This window comes from Muscardinus avellanarius (genome assembly GCF_963383645.1).
Source record: "Muscardinus avellanarius genome assembly, chromosome: 2".
In the NCBI taxonomy this organism is placed as follows: domain Eukaryota; kingdom Metazoa; phylum Chordata; class Mammalia; order Rodentia; family Gliridae; genus Muscardinus; species Muscardinus avellanarius.
The window spans coordinates 21,360,352-21,380,361 of record NC_137787.1 but is presented as its reverse complement, the minus strand read 5'-3'; the positions used below and the strand labels follow the sequence as shown (position 1 = coordinate 21,380,361).

General features: G+C 52.4%; 1 protein-coding gene across 4 annotated transcripts in view; it reads right to left on the bottom strand.

Annotated features, from left to right (window-relative positions):
- Nucleotides 1-10,010: 10,010 nt before the first annotated feature.
- TNS1 (tensin 1) overlaps nt 10,011-20,010 on the bottom strand; it is a gene marked incomplete at both ends in the record, with an annotated part of 220,739 nt that continues 210,739 nt past the window's right edge. For 3 of the 4 annotated variants that reach the window (XM_080688952.1, XM_080688953.1, XM_080688954.1), the window contains 9 exons: nt 10,011-10,155; nt 12,031-12,063; nt 12,473-12,541; nt 13,249-13,417; nt 13,658-13,729; nt 15,824-15,901; nt 16,668-16,760; nt 17,126-17,257; nt 18,518-18,604. In XM_080688952.1, coding sequence (XP_080545078.1) covers nt 10,011-10,155; nt 12,031-12,063; nt 12,473-12,541; nt 13,249-13,417; nt 13,658-13,729; nt 15,824-15,901; nt 16,668-16,760; nt 17,126-17,257; nt 18,518-18,604 — 878 coding nt within the window. The remainder of the gene's footprint in view (nt 10,156-12,030; nt 12,064-12,472; nt 12,542-13,248; nt 13,418-13,657; nt 13,730-15,823; nt 15,902-16,667; nt 16,761-17,125; nt 17,258-18,517; nt 18,605-20,010) is intronic. The other variant, XM_080688955.1, reaches the window with a different exon arrangement.

Here is a 20,010-nt window from a genome sequence, read left to right as displayed (position 1 = left end):
ACTTGAAACGCGTCCCCTGCCCTCACTGCAAACACCAAAGCGCAGCTGCACCCTCCCTGCCCCCCTTCCTTTGACCACCGTGACCTTGGAATCACCTTGTTCCCTCCTGCCCATTCATAGAGGGACACCCATAAGCCCGGCTCGATGCTGGGGTTCCAGGTGCACACCTCCACCCTTCCTTGTGGCTTTTATGGCCTAGCAAGAGACTAAGAGAACTAAAAGGTCAGATAAATAGCAAGCATAGGTGGTCGCTATTAGCACGTACTCTCTGCCAGCTGCTATACCACGTTGTCTTCACAGGTATGAATGCTCAGTTCCCACAGTCATCCTCTGTTAGGCATGCTGTGATCATCTCACATCTATGGATGTGAACACAGACATCCAGCAAGGCCAAGCAACTTGCCTCAGGTCACACAGCTGCCAGGGATGGAGCCAGCATCTGAACCCAGGCTGACTAACACCGCGGCCTTGGCAGTTAACCGCTATTCTGTCTTGACTATAAAGCCTGCTACCCAGGGAAGCACATGGGATCAGACATGCCAACTCCGGCCCTGTGCCTTGGTGTGTGCTGTCTCCCCTGCCTGAAGCCTCCTTGCCCCTCTCTTTGCCCGAGCATCTGCTGTTCCTCACCCTCTGTGCTCTAACATGCAGAACACAACGCTTCCTCAGGAACATCTCTTCCCAGACTGTGGATCCATGGGGCTCCATTTGGAAACTGTCAGTGCTCCCGTGTGTCTCCCCCCAGATGTTTATCACACGATTATATATTTACTGATTCTTTCCATCTCCCATAAACCCAGAGCCCCAAGAAAAGCAAGCACACTGATGCAGCTTGGTGTCAAGTGCGGTCCCTGCGCACCGCGGTCTCAAGATGCAGCCCTTGACAGCCTTGTTCCTGGATGAACCACTTACCCCACGGTGACCTCGCAGATCCGGGGTGGAAAGTTTCCTCCGTTTCTCTCTGGTGGCGTCCTCTGTTCCTCGGAGACCCCTGCCCTGCCCCACATAGGCCTTGCCCCCATGAACAAACCAGCCCGAGTACCCTGTGGGACACTGTGGTACTGGGGAGGCAGGGGCTTGGTGACCTGACAGCACCCTTTCGCTTCCCAGGACCAAGCTAGGATTGGGGAAAGAGCAGAGGCTGGGAGGAGAACCCAGGCCCGGACATCCTGTCTTGATGGCCAGAGATGATCTTTCAGGCCCCATAAAGGCTGGAGCCATGGAGGCGGCTATACCACCATCCCCAAGCGCTGTGGTCTGGAGCCGAGCAGATCGATATCATTCGGGAGGCTGTCTGCTGCAGCTCCTATCCGCTGCCAAGTCTCCCCAGAGGCCCAGGGAGACACTGTGGAGGAGGCCCAGGACACCAGAGAAGGATGGAGGCTGTCGTTCTTAAGGAGTGAAAGGGCAGCGGTCCGCCGAGCACCATGCTAGGTGCAGCGGGCTCTGCCCCCGGAGCATGCCAGCCTGCAGGGCAGGAGCTTTCCCATCTTACAGGATGAGGAGACTGAGGCACAGAGAGGGAAGTTACTCTCCCAAGCCCCAGCAAAGCCAGAACCAAACCCAGCCAACACCTGGCTCTGAGGCCGGTGCTCTTCCCGGGGCATCAGGAGCTAGTCGTGCTCAGGCTGGACAGGCGGCTCCTGGGCCCAAGGCCTGGGGTGGGGCAGGGAGCTCACCTGCCACAGTACTCTTCCTTTGCAAGCAGCTTCTCTGCAGGCTTGCTTGGCCTGCAGGGGTCAGGGGATCAGGGATAAGGCGTCAGGGGATGCTGACTCTCTGACCATCAGAAGGCAGGAGCGGGGGCTGCAGCGCCCTCCTCCCGGAGCCTCCTCCTTTCTGTGCTGAGCTCCTGGGTCCTTCAAGTGCCCCTCAGGGCTCGAGGCTTCCCATGGCCCCCGGCTCCCCCATGCCACCCTGCACACCAGGCCCCCTGGGCAGTCTGACCCACAGAGCTGGCCACACTCCCTCCTCTTCTTTAGTGGCGACCTTACTGGTCATGTCGCTGAGGCGGCTGGTGGTGGGAGAAGCCCCTGCCCTGCTGCAGCCCAGCACCCCGGGACTGGCTCACCAGCTGGCTGACTCCTGTACAGTTGACAGAAGGCAGCTGTGCTGAGACACAGCACAGCCCAAGGGCCGGTCACTTGTGCGTGGGGACTTGGGGGTGACTCTGTGGTGTGTGTGTGTGTGTGTGTGTATGTGTGTGTGTGTATGTGTGTGTGTGTCTGTCTGTGTGTGTGTGTGTGTCTCTGTGTGTGCATGCATGTATCTATGTGGGGGTAGACACACACACACCTGCAGGCTGGGGTCTGCTGTTTAGAATGGCCCAGCTTTTCTATGTTCTGAACTGCTTCAAAACTGCTAAGTATTGACAAATAGTTATTTTCACCAACTAACACAGAAAATTCCCTCAAAATCAATTTTTTTTTTTTTATCTAAAGAGGAAATCGGGATTTGGTTCCAACCCATGAGGAGAAATCCCAGAGCTTCTGAGGGTGGGATTGGCCACCTCCACACCCCCCAGAGGGGGTCTCCCTGAGAGCACGCTGGCTTCTCTTTTTGAGGTGCACTCAAGGGCTGCGAGGAGGGCTGGCCGTGAGGCTGGGCCAGGCAGGCACACGCACGGAGGCTCCAACCTGAGGCCCCTGCTCCTGGCCCTTACACTGGTTCACTCGTCTCTGCAGTGGGGCCCATGCTTCTGTACCCAAGTGAGGGACTCCTGGCCTCCACTCCCCAGCTCAGCCTCTGTCCTTCCTGCCCTCCCCTTGGCTGACACTCTGTTCACGCCCTGTACCCGTTACAGCCAGAGGCGCTGCTTCCCCAGGCCAGGACTCCTCTACCTGGTCCTGGACAGCCCTGGGCTGCAGGGCCTTCAGAAGCCCCTGCCCAGCAGCAGATGACCCCTGATCTCCCCAGCACACCCCAGAGCACTGGCCTGCTCCCTGGGGAGCCAGTATGACTGCCCAGCCCTGCACCTCACGCACGTATCTACTCATGGCACCTCCTGCATGCCCATCACTCACCAAGCCCATCCTCCCTTGAGAGCAGAGAAAGAGCACAAGCCAGGAGAGACCTGCCGGAAGGCCAGCTCGCCTGGGTTCATGGCCTGGCTCTGCCGCTTGCCCTGCAGCTTGTGACTTTTGAGCAGGTGTCTCAAGCTCTTTGAACCTGTTTCTTCATCTCTAAGATGAGGGCAATGAAAGCCCTTCGCTCACAGGTGTGTGTGTGCCTGAGACAGGCCTGGCATTTAGCAGGTGTTTGCTAAACAGTGGCCACTGGTCACAAGCTGAGTACCAGCTCTGCCGGTTGGAAGCGAGGGGACCTCTGTGAGCCTCAGTTTGCTGATGCATCCCTGAAGTCACGGGAAAAACCGTATGTCAGGGGATTATCAGAGGATTCAATATGCTGGTGCGTGGCGAGTAGCAGGAGTGGGAACTCCCATCTCCACGGCAGGCAGATCCGTGCTCCCCGTGTCTTGCCGCTCATCTAGCTGCAGGTTTCAGGGTATGGGCTGGGATCCCTGAGGTCCTCAAGATGCATTCCAGGATTCTCTGAGGTCAAAACTACTTTATAATAACTTTAAGCCACAATTCATGTGTTTGCTCATTTTCTCCCAATTGTATGGTGTCTTCTAGGAACCTGGCACGTGTGGTATCACAGTGGATTGAGTATGAAAAGAAGACAGGAGATTCCAGCTGTCTCCAAAGAAGTCAGACATGGAAGAAGCTTTAATGGCTGGGCGTGGTGGCACACGCTTGTAATCCCAGCATTCGGGAGGCTGAGACAGGAGGATCACAATTTGCAGACAGCCTCAGCTACTTAGTGAGGCCCTTTGCAACTCAGTGAGACCCTGTTTCAAAATAAAGAATAAAAAATAGGGCCAGGGGTATAGCTCGGAGGTCAAATGCGCCTGGGTTCCATCCCTAGTACTGAAATAAAAAATAAGAAAAAACAAAACAGACTTTAAAAATGCAAAATGAGAAGCCAGGCGTAGTGATGCATACTTGTATTTCCAGCACTTGGGAGGCTGAGACAGGAGGATCACACAGGTTCAAAGCCAGCCTCAGCTACTGAGTGAGGCTCTCAGCAACTTAGTGAGACCCTGTTTCCAAGTAAAATAGAAAATAGGTCTGGGAGTATTGCCTGGAGGTAGAAAAGCCCCTGGGTTCCACCCTCAGTACCACAAAAAAAAAAAAAAATTCAAAATGAGCCTATGCTTATAACCCCAGTATTTGGGAGTCTGAGATGGGAGGATCACAGGTTTGAGGACAGTCTCAGCAAGTAGTGAGACTCTCATCAACCTAGCAAGACCTTGTTTTAAAAATTAAAATAAATTAGGACTAGGAATGGAGCTCGGAGGTAGAATGCCCCTGAATTCAATCTCCAATGCCTAGAGAAAGATGAAAGAAATAAGAAAGAAAGAAAGAAAGAAAGAAAGAAAGAAAGAAAGAAAGAGGGAGAGAGAAAGAAATGTGTCACCCAATTCTTTGTTTTAGAAAACATCATCTTTAGCTGGGCGTGGTGACACATGCCTGTAATCTTGGTACTTGGGAGGCTGAGACAGGATTGCAAGTTCAAAGCCAGCCCCATCAACTTAGTGAGGCTCGCAGTAACTTAGTGAGACCCTGTTTCAAAATAAAAAATAAAATAGAGCTGAGAGTATAGACCAGAGGTAGAAGGCTGCCAAGTTTCACCCTTATTACCAAAGAAAGATGAGAGAGAGAGAGAGAGAGAGAGAGAGAGAGAGAGAGAGAGAGAGAGAGAATGAAAGAGAGAAAAGGTCATCTTTCATCAAAAGGCTATTTCTGTTAACATGAAATAAGGTTATTATTAAGGAAGTAAATGAACAAGTAATTTTTCAAGTGTTCTCAGTTTTAATTCATACTAAGGTCAAGATGGAAAGATATAACCTGTCTAAGCAAAAGATCTTTGGCAGGGGGCCTCAAGAATTTTTAAGAGTGTAAAAGATCCTGAGACCCAGGAGTTAGACGAGACTGCCCTCCAGCCCCTGTGCAGCGCTGGCCACAGTACGGCCTGCACTGGTTCACATCAGCTGGTCCCAGGCTCCCTCCCAGCCACACCTGAAGACCAGGGCTCCCAGACCCCCACACACAGTCTAGAGGTGCCTCAGTAGGTACCACACCCAACCTTTCTGAATTCCAAGGAACTCACCCAGGGCCCTTGGGCCCAGTGACAGTGAGGCTCAGGTGTGGAGGGGCACCACAGATTTTCCCCAAAAGCTTCTCCTCCCTTTTCCTCTGATAAACCTCAGACATTCAGGGACCATCACCCACTCTCAGTTCCCATGGTTACAGATCCAGTGGACTGAACTCCCAGTCAATCAGATGAGACAATAGGACCTCTTGGAGCCAGTCTCAGGTTCTTGCTGAGAACATGAGGAAGACGGAGCCTCTTTCTACCATAGCTGCCATGCTGGTGGGATGACAGCCGGGAACATCCGGTGGCCTCACCACCTGGACAGAGCCTGCCTGAGAACGGAGCCAACTCACAACCAAGCGATGAGGAGAAACTCTCAAGTCTTCACTTGAGCCCAGGGTGCAGCTCAGGGTGCTTCTCAGCTACTCAGACCAATAAACCTTTCATTTTTCCTTAAAAAAAATTGGAGTTGAGTTTCTTTTCTAGCTGAGCGAGTTCAGATGAATAATCCATTGTGCCCAGAACCTAGACTGGTTCTAGATGGTGGAGAATCTGCTGAAACATCCATGAAAATACCAGGAGCATCAGTGAAACTCCCCCAACCCCGACGTGTCATGTCTGGTGACTGGAAGAGGCTCCTTTTGCCCAAACAACACAGCTAGATGACACCATGAATTTTTCTTTAACCTTTATCATTTATAAAGCCATACAATGGATCGCAAAGAAACCAAGCAGCTGTACAGAAGGGGTAGGCATCAGTGTACATACATTCATACCCAGCACAAGTTGCATACATCAGGCTTTATACAAGGTGGCAGAGGTTATAGGCACAATGATACAAAATATAAAGTATATTTCCATCTATATAAATACATAGCGGGGGGAGGGGAGGATGCCGGGGCATTCTGGTTTCTCTGCAGAGGGCCCCGGAGGTGGGGTTGGGGTGGTGGTGGTCAGGAATTTCTTACTTTGCTTTGAATGACAAGTCAAAGGGAGGAGAGAAAATGGGGACGCCGCATGCACACCCCTGTACCTCGTGCACACACCCAAACTGAACGTGGACCCCAGGAGAGTGCCATACTGTTTAACACTGATTAGAAAACAAACTTGGGACACTGCTGTAGCATAACCTCCTTGCTGGGGAAAGTCCAGGTGTGGGAAATGGACTACAGTCCTCCAACCTTTCAGCCATTTGAAGGGAGAGGAGACAGGAAGGAACAGGCGTGCCCGAGCCCTCCCTGTGTGTCTGATACTCACCATCCCGGAACTGAAACTCCGCTACTCGCTGGCCCTGCAGGCCTCACTCCTCATTTCCCTCACTGCCGCGTCCACCACCTCCGACCCCACCCCTAAGTTCCCTAAAAGATGAGCAAAATACGCACACACATACACCCACACTTGCACATGCGCACACACACGTCCTATTTCCACTGGACAGGGACATATGAGCCCCGGGATTGTGGCCAGGACCCCAGCGCTCTGAGACTCTGCTCCAAGCTCTTCACAGACCCCGAGTCCAGGGCAGGGGCGGCTGCTTCCCACAGCCAGGAGCAATGCCCACCCTATCTCCCCAAGACCAAATAAGGGGGAGAAGACCCAGGAGGCCGGGTGGAGGGCCGAATCCACAGCAGGGCGGGCACTGCTCACATTCACGGCCCCCCTACGCCCCCGGACAGCATGAGTCTGTCCCGTCTCCTCTCAGGCCCAACAGGAAGTCAGGAATAAACCCTTTCCTCTCCATCCTGAGAGCCCTCGACGGAGGGATCCAGACAGCCAAGGGGCCCACCACCCCTGTCCTGGCCAGTCCCTAACACATCCGGGGCAGAAGGAACCCTGGCCGTCAGTGGCCACAGCTTTTAGAGCTCCTGGGGAGAGGCTCAGATGAAAGGAGTCAAAACACCTTCCCCGAGTCCAGGACACGATGTCTCTATCCCTCAAACACCTAAAGATGCCGGGCACAAGGGTGGCAGTGTGGGGCCTTCCGTCACCCTGGAGGCTGAGCAAACAGCTTGCGTTCCCCACGCCTGGCTTCCCGCTCTCCTGCCATTTCTCCCAGGCCCTCTCCTGCCCAGCCGGCATTCAAGCCCCAACAGCACTCTCCTTGCTGACAACAGATTCCACAAGAACAGCAGCAGAAGAGGTCAAGGGAGGGGGAGGACAAACACTTGCAAAGTAATAACGAATAAAAGTGCTTTCTTTTAAAAAAAATCTTTGGCAAGAACAGATTGCAGTGAGAAGTGGTGTGTATGTGCGTGTACATGTGCGTGCGTGTGTGCACGGGCCCATCTGTGAGACAGGGGGCCACCATGGGGACTGGGTCACCTTCCCCTCCATTCTTCTGGAATGGCCATATTCTCAGCATCAACTCCCTCCAGAGAGAGGCCGGGAGCCAGTGGCTAGCTTTCCAAAATGGAGCTGGGTCCTTTCCCCAGCTCCCAGGAGGCCCAGCCTGGGGTACAGGGCTGGCCATGCCTGGCAAGGGGCTGCTGGTGGGCGGTGGGCAGGTGGGCAAGCAAGTGTGAGGGTGACCCCAGACTCAGTCCCTGCCCGGGTCAGGCTGTGGAAGGGCCAGCGCTCCGCCCAGCCTCTAGTGTGACAGAGACATCGGGACAGAGGAGGCTTCTGGGCTATGCAACAGGAGATAGGGGTATTTACAAAGAAACCGGATGGGGAAATATCTCCTATCTTAGGAGAGAATTGGGTACACTAGGGCTTGAGGAGAGGGGGCAATCCAGGCATTCGGCTTGCATACCTATGAAGGAAGGGCACTTTGGAAGGACCTTGGTCACTAAGCCCAAGATTTCCCCTTTTGGGAAATGGGGACCAGGTGGAGGCCTCTGCCCCTGCCCCCTACCTAATTCACTCTCCAACTCCCTGAAACAGAATGTCCATGCAGATGCTGCTGGAGGAGAAAACCTACAAGAAATACACACATACCCGCAGCCACACACATCCAGGACCACACTCAGGCCAGCCATGATGGGGCGGCTCTCGACGCATTCCGGGAGCTGACTGTGGGGGTCTCCAGCTTGCCAAAAAGTAAGGGGCGGTGGGAGGAACATGTGCATTCCAATACCAAGCCCGGCACAGCCTGGCAAGGCCGAAGCCAGAGCAAGGGGACCCCTGGCTGCTCCAAGGATAATGGCCCCTTCGAATTTCAGGCTCTACTTACATTAAAAAATGGGGGACAGGAACTGGAACTTGTTCATGCCTGAGGAGGCAATAAAGCAACAGGGAAAACAATAAATATGTGTCAATTTACCTATTCTTTTTTTAACCTTTTCTTATATTTTATTAGCTTACAGATTCTGTCAGTATGTCTCATGTATATATTATATATATTTATATATCAGTACAAGTCCGGCTCTCTAGGGGACCCCTATAGGCTTAAGAGTGGAGTCCTGGTGAACTGTCCATTCTGGCTTAGAGTCCCTGGGTGGTGCTTCAAGGTTCTTTCCAATTGCCCCAATGGACCCCAGGTCTTTGGCCTAAATACAAGCTTCTGTCCTCTGCTCTATGGGCAGCATAGCTCTGCTGGGGAAACCAAGGCAGAAGAGGAAGCCGCAAGGCTTTGGTGTGGTGGGTAGCCATGTGGTTTCTGGCAGCAGCCACAGGAGTTTTGCTGATGTCGCCCCAGGCAGCCCAGGCAGAAGGGCACATGCCACACCAATCCTAAAACCCTGCAGAGGGGAGAAGGACCAGAGGGATGGGCCTGAACATGGACCCTGCAGGCCAGGCCGGGGTAGGGTAGGGCTGGAAGGCTCCATCCCCAGCCCCCAAAAGGTATCATGCAGATAAGCAAATCTGAGATAAGGCTGGTGGGGGGCTCTGAGCCCAGGATGGGCTGAGGTGGGAGTAAGGCAGAGTCCTGGCCTCGGGGCTGGGCGGCTGGTCCTGCTAGCTAGGGCCACATGCTGCAGGGAAGCCACTAGCCCAGTAGCCACCCTGCCCCACAGATCTCTTCCGCTAAAATGTGGACCACGTGTTGCCACTGCCCCAAACCAAAGCTCTTCATGCCCAGGCAAGGCAGAATGAGGCAGTGGTAGAGGTGGGCACCGCCCCCCACTGGGGTCTCTGTACAGCACAGGCTGGTGGCCCCCCTGGGGCACTGGAGTCCAGGCGCAGGGACAAGGAGGAGAGCCCTGCAGGACTGGGCTCCATCACCTCCCTGCTGCCCTGGCCTTTGGCCCAACTCTGACCTTTACCTTCTTTGGACGGTATGCACATGTGTGTGCAAACACATGGGCCACAGACAAATGGAGCTGTTTATAATCCTGGCAGATAGGCGTGTGAGGGAGGATCTGGGCGGGGACATTCACACACATGACAATACAATTGGAAGCACGGCACAGACCTCAGGCGCCTCAAGTCTGAGATGCTTTCCAAAGCAAAAGTCCTACCACTGGGTGCCCCACGCGGGCTGTCTGGCTTTAGGGACGCACCCTACAGGTAGCCAGAAAAGATTCAGCTTGATTTCTCCTTGCAAAGCAGGTGGGTGAGGGAAACTGAGTTTTTCCATTTCCCCCCAATATCTGAGGCCTGTTGGTATCCTGAGGAGCTCTGTCCTCTCAGAGGGAGGAGGGGGAGCGAGGGGACCTAGCTAGTTTAGGAGGCTTTGGGATTTGCCGTTTCCATCGACCCAGGGGAGCACAGGCTCCCCCACCTCTTTCTTTCTCTTTCTCCCTCTCCCCTCCATCTGTGATTCACTTCCCTCTCTCCACATTGCACTTTCTTCTCCCCTTCTCCAAAACTGGCCCAAAGTCCTCCTTCTTGCTCCAAGGTGGTCAGGATGCACAGGTCCCCTCCCCACACTCCCCATCCTGCTGCCCTGGCCCTGGGCGGGGGTCAGGGGCTCATCTCTTCTGGCCGGCGCTCAGCATGACCTTGGAGACAAAGTTGACAATGGCGGAGGCAGGCTGGTTGGGGTCCAGCTCAGCGAAGAGGTGGCAGGCATTGTCCGTGGTGCTGCCCTGCTTCCGGGCCACAAAGCCAAAGAGCCTGCAGGGGCAGGAGAGGGGTCAGAGTGAGGGGAGGGCAGGGGGCCTCAGCCACCCCATCTCAGCCTTCTTCTGCCTCCCTGAGCCTCAGGGACTGGGGCTGGCACAGAAGACAGTGTCCTCAGCTCAGGGCAAAGTCAAGTTCCCAAAACTGTTAATTTGATGCAGGGCAGGAACCTGAAAGTTCCCCTTCAGGGATGGGAGGGAATCTTGGGCTGAAAGACAAGGCTAGATAGTAAGGGGTGGGGAGAAGACCAGAAATAAAGTAGGAACATTCCTAAAGCAGCTTCTCCCAGCCCCTCCCAGCCCCACCCAACACTACTGCTCTTGCCCACTGTGCACAAACAGATCAGCAGCAGCCTGCCTCCTGCCAGGGGACTGGACCTCAGCAGAAAGGACCAGCAAGTCCCCACCCATTACATGCAGCCCTCCCGGGGAGCCCAGAAAACAGGAGGGGAGAGGACCCCACACCTGTTCCCTCCAGCACCAACACTGGGCACTGGGGTGACCTAACATTCTCTCTTTGCAAAACAGAGTTAAAAATATGAGGGCAGAGAACAGAATGTGAGCTCGGGCCCCTCCCAGCCGGCATGTTGCTAATTAGAGCGAGATGGGGAAAGCGGGACAGCTGGAGATTCCAATGGAAACCCCTCTGCCTAGGCCTGCGCACTCGGCTAAAATTAGCATGGTGTGTGTGTGTGTGTGTGTGTGTGTGTGTGTGTGTGCACGCGTGTGTGTGTGTGTACACACCTACCTACTCTACAGGGCACACACATACCAACACACCACATGCACACACATACACAGCCCTTGTGCTTTCCGCCACTTTGGTCTCCCTGGGAGAGACAGGGTGGGAATGACAGGGCAGAGGGCTGGGTGGGGTCCACGGGTGGGGAGCCAGGAGCCTCTCTTTCCATGCTGGCTCCAGCTGCAGTACCGTGGGGGTGACTGGAGCATGCCAACCTTGCCAGCCTCTTTCTGCAGGATGGAGACCCAGCCAACTCATGCCTGTCCTAAACACAGCCACCTGCTCATCTGCAAGCTCTGGCCTGCCTGGCCGGCTGGCAGGGACACAAGAGGACACAGGAACTCGGAGTCCTGAGGACACAAGGAAGCCTGCAGAGCTGAGGCCTCTCCCTCCCGTGCAGCCCCTGAACCTCCACTGGCCATGCCCAGATCCTCATTCAACCATTATTCATCATGGTCAGCCCTTAGGGAGCTGGCCTGGTGGTCATGCTGCCACTCCGCCTGTCAGTGTCTCTTACCTCCACACCCATTTCTACCTGTCCAAAATTGTGCCTGTTGTTAAGACCCATGTTAAAATATTCGTTCTTTGCCCAAATCCTTCCAACTCTCTCCCTCCCTAGACACAATCTCCTTTGTTAACAGCACATATGTGGATTGCACCTGTGTGTGTGCGCGTGCGCACTCTCTCTCTCCCTCCCTCTACCCCCCCCCTCTCTCTCGCTCTCTCTCTCTCTCTCTCGCTCTCTCTCGCTCTCTCTCTCGCTCTCTCTCGCTCTCTCTCGCTCTCTCGCTCTCTCGTTCTCTCTCGCTCCCTCTCCCCCCCTCTCGCTCTCTCTCGCTCTCTCTCGCTCTCTCTCGCTCTCGCTCTCTCTCGCTCTCTCTCGCTCTCGCTCTCGCTCTCTCTCGCTCTCTCTCGCTCTCTCTCTCTCGCTCTCGCTCTCGCTCTCTCTCGCTCTCTCTCGCTCTCTCGTTCTCTCTCGCTCCCCTCCCCCCAAACCCAGTGATGCTGGCACAAAGGTCCTAGCGGCCCTGTCTCCACCCTGGCTCTGGATTCCAAGCTGCCCCCATCCCCCTTGTAGAAGAACATGAAGGCCAACAAGCTGGGTGAGGGTAAGGAAGCCACACTTACTTAGCAGGGGCACCTCCCTCTGTCTTCATCCACCTGTGGGAAGAAAGAGGCTCCTGGTAAAATGCTGGTCCTCTCCGCAGGAGCCCCACTAGCCCAGACCAGACCTTGGGGAAGGCCAAAGAGACCCCACTTCCAGGAGAGAGGTCTGCAGGGGGCACGCAGGGTGGAGAGAACACCCAGCCAGCTTCCCCGAGTGCCTTCCCCAGTGCACAGAGATCCAGGGACAGGGCCATGGCAGAGGGCATGAAAGGGGGCATTTGAGTCCCTGGGAGTGTTTCCAGATCTGTGGAAGACTCAAAAAGATGCCCAGTGCAGCTCCTCACACTCCCCTGGATACCGGCAGATTGGTTCTGGTTGAACCAAGGACACGCAGGCACGTGGTGACAGAGCGAGACTTCAGTGGCAAGAGCTGGGTGAGGGGGAAGGTTTACAAGAGACTTACTTTCGCTCCTGGGGATCCAGGTCACAGAAGGTGACAGTGTTAAGGGGGTAGTGTCGTCTGAAGAAGAGCCTGTGGTACAGACATCAGATAGACAGAATGAGTGCTGGAGCAGGTGCAGCTTTCCGCACGTCCGCCCACAGGGGGGCCACCTTCCCACCAGCTGTGTCCACCCGGGGCCCACACAGACTCACTATGGGCAAGATGGCCTCAGCTACCCGCATCGGGGACCTGAGCAATGCACAGGGACAGACAGATGTGCTAGAGACAAGCCCCAAATGCTAGGGGCTGAGAAAGAAACTGGCACTGAGGAATAAGAAATGGGGAAGTGGGGAGGGTCCCTGGAGGAAAAAAGAAATGGGTTAGAGACATGGTGAGGAGAGAGCCCAAGAGGAAGGATTGTATTCCTAGAAAGTAGGGACTTTTTAATCGTTGTATTTATAGCTGAATATACAACACAGGCAAATCCTTGTGGGTGGGTGGGTGTGTGGGTGGATGGATGGATGGATGGATGGATGGATGGATGGATGGATGGATACATAGATGGGTTAGGGATAGATGGGTGAAAAGGATAGATGGGGGATGAATAGAAGTAAGAGGACAATGGGTCAATTACTGAGTAGGTGGGCAAGTGGATGGATGGATGGATGTACAGACGGACGGACAGCTAGTTAGATGGAGAACAGACACAAGATAGATAGGTAGTAGGTAGGTAAGTGGGTGGGTAGATGGATTGCAGGAAGGACGGCCCAAGACCAAAGCAACTAGAAACAACTCACTTTCTCTGGTTGTCAGTCAGGGTGATTCCCTGGGCAGAGACCTTGAAGTGCACAATGGTGGCAGCTGGTGTGGGGTCCGCAGCCAATGTCTCAGATGTGGCTTTGGAGATGGCCTGTGGCCCGGTCAGTGACTCCATGTCCACAGAATTGACGAAGAGCACATTACAGGCTAGAAAAAACAGACCAAAGAGGAGTGATGGGGCTGGAATGAGTGGGGACAACACTCTAGGTCCACTCCTCAGGGAAAAGGTAGCAGGTGAATTTCAGGCCAGCCTTGGGCCAAAGCACCTGCACACCGAAAGTGACCTTCCCAGAGAGAGACTTCCAATCTGCACCTGCAGGAGGGGACAGGGCAGGAAGGTAGGAAGGAAAGCCTGGGCAGAGGGTCCCGGCCCCAGGGACCACTTACCTGCTCCTTGTTTCAGCAGGTCTGTGGTTGAGTTGGTGGGGCCCGAGCTATCTTTCGAGTCATCTGTGGGGTCTGAGACAAAAATTCAGCTTGTAATTAACAAACTTTGGAACTGGAAAGAAGCACACATTTGGCCAGGCCTACTGTGCGCTCTGCACATGCTTAGTGCAGTGGACACTAGCTCTTACGGCAGGCCCTGGTGGTCAGGAGGATGTTACACATGGTCTGAATGTTCAGTGATTACTCTAAGTACCCAGGATGCGGTTGAGAGCTCTGGAGTCCAAGGGAGCTGGGCTCAAACCCTCAGCCCAGTACTTCTAAGCACCTGTAGGATGATGATGGCCATGGTACCCATGAGACATTCCATATACAGTCTTTATCCCCATGCCTGGCAAAAAGCGAGTCTTTAAGCAGCAACTGGTGCTGCTGTTGTTGCTTTGTGTAAATGTGTCTTTGTATAGGGCAACAAATGCCCTAATTCATTAAACCATCAATTTGTCACAACTAGAGTTTCAAGAATAATAAGAATTGAGTGATGGGTGAGTGCTTGATTTACCATTCCCCAATGTGTATACATATATCAAAGTATACATATATGGTACAATTTCCATTTCAGCTATACTTTTTCCCTTATTTTGTTTTGTTTTTGGTGGTACTGGGGTTCCTGGAAGTCCTTCTACCTCCGGTATACACTCCCACGGGCTACACTCCCAGACCTAGTTTTTTTTTTAACATTTTTATGTGGAAACAGAGTCTCTTAAGCCAGAGAGGCTGGCTGCGAACCAGCGCGATCCTCCTGTCTCCGCTTCCCAAGCACAGGGATTACAAGCGTGCGCCACCACGCCCGGCTTTTTTTCCCTGATTTTGTAGTACTGGGAATTGAACCCAGGGCCTCATGCATGCTAGGCAAACGCTCTACCACTGAGCCACATTTCCAGTTCAACTGCATCTTAGTAAACTTTCATTAAAAAAAGCCAGGCATGGTGGTACACACTTATAATCCCAGCATTTGGGAGGCTGGGACAGGAGGATCAGAGGTTCGTGGCCAGCCTTAGCTACTTAGGCCCTGGTCACTGCTTAGTGAGAATCCATTTTAAAATAAAAGAATAAAATGGGGCTGGCGGTATAGTTCAGATGTATGATGCTCCTGGGTTCTATCCCCAGTAACAAATATACACACACACACACACACACATACACACACACACACACACACACACACACACACACACACCATAAAAAGAAACCAGAAGAAAACAATAATAATTCTTATTTGTATTCATGTTCCTCACACTTGGGTGTGCAAACTTGTTAAAATGCAGGTTGCTGGGCCCAACTCAGAGTTTGACAAGTTCTCCGGAGAGGCCAATATTGCTGTTCCAGGGACCATACTTTGAGAACTGCTAATTTATACTATTTATTTATTTATTTTGTGGTACTGAGGATGAAACCCAGGGGCATTTTGCCTCTGATCTACACCCTCAAACCTATTTTTTATTCTTTATTTGGAAACAGGATCTCACTGAGTTGCAAAGGGCCTCACTAAGTAGTACCTGAGGCTGTCCTCAAACCTCTATCCTCCTGTTTCAGCCTCCCAAATTCTGGGATTACAATCATGCGCCACTATGCCTGGCTGTAATTTATACAATTTAAATATCAAACAGTTTCATAATTGCCAAACTACTTCAGTAAATGCCATAAAATATAATTTGGGTCTAAATTGTGTGGTTACTAATGCTATTTCAGTTGTATTTGAACTTGTAAGTTAATAATAATGTTGGTCAATTATTACTAATAATTCAGTGCAATGAACTAGATAGAAATTGTCAAGTGCAGAGATTTTATCTTAACCTCCAGGACATATACCATCTTCTTGAGACTGACTCCTACTTCTCGGGCCTCCCCTGGGATGAAGCTTATTCTGAGAATTCAGTATGAATTTCTTGAAGCCTCCAGAGGATTTTCTAGGATAATCTGGCAAGTCAATTTATGAATGTTCCTGGGGTTAAGCTTTTAAATGAACTTTTCTCCTTTTTAATAGTAAGAGGGGATTTTGAGTTTCCCCTTATGGGCAAAATGATGGCAGCCTCCACCCTGGCCCACATTCTGCAGTGGCGGCCAGCAGCTCCAGGGCATGCTCGGTGGGCACGTAGTCTCCCGTCCTACCTCGGTTTGGAATGACCAGCTTGCAGGGCAGAGCCAGCGGGATGATGGAGTGCTGGTATACCAGGGCAGACAGAGATCCTGCAGGGCGAGACAGCACATCAGGGGTAGCATCACTGGCACCAGGTACAAGCTAGCCGAGGGCAGCAAACAACCCAGCTCACCCCACGACGTGCTGGAGATCAAAGCCTGGGCCTTGCGCATGCTCAGCAAGTGCTCTGCCACTGAGACACGCCCAGCCCTCAGCCTCTTTATTATCTCTTCACATCCCAACAACAAACCTGAAAATACACTCTCTTTTCTAGCAAGAATCAAGCAAGAAGAGTGTAAAGGCTCACTCTATATACCTCTGTACAGAGAGTTCCTCCAAAGAGCCCACCTAAGTCCCTCCCGCTATTCCCCCCCCCCCTGCTCCATGCAGGGCAGAAGTATTAGAGAACTGTGGAATCGAATCCCAGCCCAGTCGCGCGTTATCTCTGGATTCTTGGGTAAGTCTAACTTACAGCTTCCCTGTGTACTAAACAGGGACAAGGACATCTACCAGATAGGATTGTTGTGAGGTCAGAATTAACATAAGGTGCTGAGGCAGTGACGGTCACACAGTAGGTGGGCAACGAGGACAGCTGTGGTTATAGGTGTTACTCTAACTAGAGTGTGACAGCCTCGGTTGTGCAAAAAAACAAAACAAAACACACACACACACAGAAGGGAAGCCAGTGAGATAAAGAACAACAGGACAGGGGAGAAGCCATGGCCTGTGTTCTCTGTTGAGTCCGGCAGGAAGATGTTGGGGTTAGACACCAGGGGTTCTGCAGTCAGACCGCAGCGACAGAGGCGGGCAGCTCACCGAAGTTAGGCTCATTGGGGCAGCCCTTGAGCTTGACTCCCCGGGGCCCGGTTTCTATCAGGAAGTGTCTCACCAGCTCATGGGTCATGTCTCCTGGGATGAAGAGAAAGAGAAATGAGAACTGGTCACTCCTCATGGTGGCCTGCAGCCCCGCAACACCGCTGCAGAACTTCTCCAGCGAGCAAGGTTAGTTTGGGGAGGACGGGGCACAGAGACAGGATGGCTGGAACCCTGTGGACCACAGAGACCTCCCACGCCTCTGGGATGCTACAGCTCCCCTTCTCTGACTCCACCATCACAAGCCCATGACTCGCTCTTCTAAAGAGTCAAGGTGAGCGGGCCCCAGCTCTGATGAGAGTCAGGGTCCTGCTTAGTGCTCCAGGGCCCTTCAACATCCAGGTTTGAAGAGACTGTGAAGATCACGCAGGCGCGGGGCCTGCTCTGGCAGAGAGCGTTACCTTTTTTGTTCTGCTGCATGATGGTCGGAGGCGGCGAGGACACCTTCATGGCCAGCCCATAGGCCCCTCGGAAGGAGTGGCTGTCACGGATGACAAAGGCCCCTGGCTCTTGATCTTTAAGGAGTGCGATGGCTGAATTGGAGGAGATGAGGAAAGGGCACAGGAAATTGGTGGCCTGGCTTCAAGTAAGTCCCCTGGGGTCTGAGGAACTTCATTCTCTTTTGGCTGAAATGGCATTCCTGTTTTTTTTTTTTTTTTTTTTTTTGTGTGTGTGTGTGTGTGTATGTATGTGTGTGGTACTTGGGGACTGAATTAAACTTAGGGGCATTCTACCTCTGAGCTAGACCCCCAGCCCAATTTTATTTCTTATTTTGAAACAAGGTTTCACTAAGTTGTGGAGGGCCTCGCTAAATTGCTGAGGCTAGACTCGAACCTGTGATCCTCTTGCCTTAGCCTCACAAGAACTAGGATTACAGTCATGCACCACTACGTCTGACTCAGGATGACATTTCTTAAAGTCAGAATTTAAATACCCATGAGGGTCCCTCTGTGCTAAGATGACAAAACTTTCTCTGTAAATGGCATTTCAGACTTTGTGGGACATAAGGTCTGCTACGAGTATTCATGTCTGCCAGTACAACTGAAAACAGCCAGACTGTACACACACTGACAGACATCGCTGTGTTCCAATAAAACTTTATTTTAAAAGACAGTCAGAAGCCGGGCGTGGTGGCGCACGCTTGTAATCCCAGCATTTGGGAGGCTGAGACTGGAGGATCGCGGTTCGCGGACAGCCTCAGCTACTTAGTGAGGCCCTCTGAAACTTAGTGAGACCTTGTTTCAGAATAAAGAATAAAAAAATAGGGCAGGGGGTGTAGCTCAGTGGTCAAACGCCCCTGAGCTCCATCCTCAGACCCGCAAAAAAAATAAATAAATAAAAAATAAATAAAAGTCAGATGTCCAAATGGAACCACAGACCATCATTACTGATACATAACCACACCACACAGGCATTTCTTAGATCCTGAAGCAAGCCTTATCCCTGTTCCCACATTCTCAACCTTGTTTTTCTGCAAAATGCAAAAATCTCCCACACCATACAGATCAAGAGATAAGGTTCCATATAATCTTGGCTGGCCTTCTACTTTGCCCAGGAAAACCAAGACTTTGCTGGACCTATCAAGAAGCAGCCACACCACTGCTTCTGCCCCGCCCTCTGATGTGGATGTACTCCTTACCAGCTCACTTTGATCCCAGCGCCCTCTCTGTGACCACTACCTACTACAAAGAGAAATGAATCCATTCTGTTCCTTGCCCAAGGCAGAGAGGTGGGCAGCAGCCAGAAATGTCCTTGGGTGGACCACGGAGTCACCAGCAGCACCCAGCACTCACCCTGTTCTCTGGAGATCTCAGGCTTGTACCAATACTTGGAAGTGTCCTGGACAAATTTCACTTTTGCCCGTGTCTCAGGGCTGTTGTCTAAAGGAAAGGCAGAGGAAAAGAAAAGTGATAGGGGTTAAATCGTGTCCCCTCCAAAGGAGAGGTTGGAATTCTAACCCCTCAAACCCATGAAGATGGCCTTATTTGAAAAGAGGGCCTTTGCAGATGGAATCCAATCAAAATTAAGTCATGCCAGGCATGGTGGCACACACCTGTAATCCCAGTACTTGGGAGGCTGAGACAGGAGGAGCACAGGTTTGAGGACAGACTCAGTAACTTAGCAAGGCCTTCAGCAACTCAGTGAGATCCTGTTTCAAAAAGTAAAATTAAATTAAAAATAGGGTATGACTACAATGCACCAATAACAATTTTTTTAATTAAGAAAAAGGGCTGGGGGATAAATAGAATGCCCCTGGTACCACAAAAACAAAATAAAACAAAAAACAAAAAAAACAACATTTCCCAATAACACACACACACATCATTTTGAATTAGGGTGTGCCCTCATTCAATAGGACTGATGCCCTTAAACCATAAAGAAAATAACCAGGCGTGCCTATAATCCCAGCACTTGGGTGACTGAAATAGGAGGATCTCAAGTTCGAGGCCCGCCTCACCAATTTAGTGAAATCTTCAGCAACATAGTGAAACTCTGTTTCAAAAGAGTTGTGTGTTTTTTAAAAGGGCTGGAGATGTAGCTTGGAATTGGAATGAGCTTAGGGAAGAAGAAAGAGAGGAGAAAGAGGGGGAGGAGGAGGAGCAGACACAGGGGACTGCACAATATGATGATGAAGTCAGAACAGGGCTGTTGCAACAACAAGCCCAGGGACACTCGGCTCTCCAGAACCACGAGGATCGAGGATCGTGGCGAGAGACCCAAGCACGTGCTCCCTCAGAGCCTCTAGAAGGAACCAGTCTCACCCACACCTGGGCGTGGGGCTCCCAGCCTCAACCCATGGCGGAATCCATTTCTGTTTCTTTAAGCCACCAAGCGCGTGGCACTTTGTGATGGCAGCTGAAGGGAACAAACATGAAAAGCGAGTGTCCTCAAATATCACAGCGCAGAGCAAGGAGGGACCGGAAGCACGGCCTTCTCATCCATCCCGCGCCGGCCACTCTGCTTGGAAGGGACCGCACAGCAGCCCCACAGAGCCCACCGAAAGCCCTTCCTGCCCTGGTGCCCCCTTCCCCACCGTGGGCTGAGACCCCTCCAGCCTCCTCCTAGCCTCGGCAAGACGCCCGTGAAGGGCAGCGACCTCTTTCTGCCAACTCCTTCTGACCCCTTTCCTTTTCCCACAGGGAAAGCTGGTTTTCTGCACCAAAGAGGACAAAAACAGGAGACAAATAGGTGAAAGGGCAGCCCCGACTCTAGGTCGTCTGTGGCGCATCAAGGACCCCACTTCTCCAGCAGATGACCCTCCTGCCCAGACCCTTGGCAGAATGGA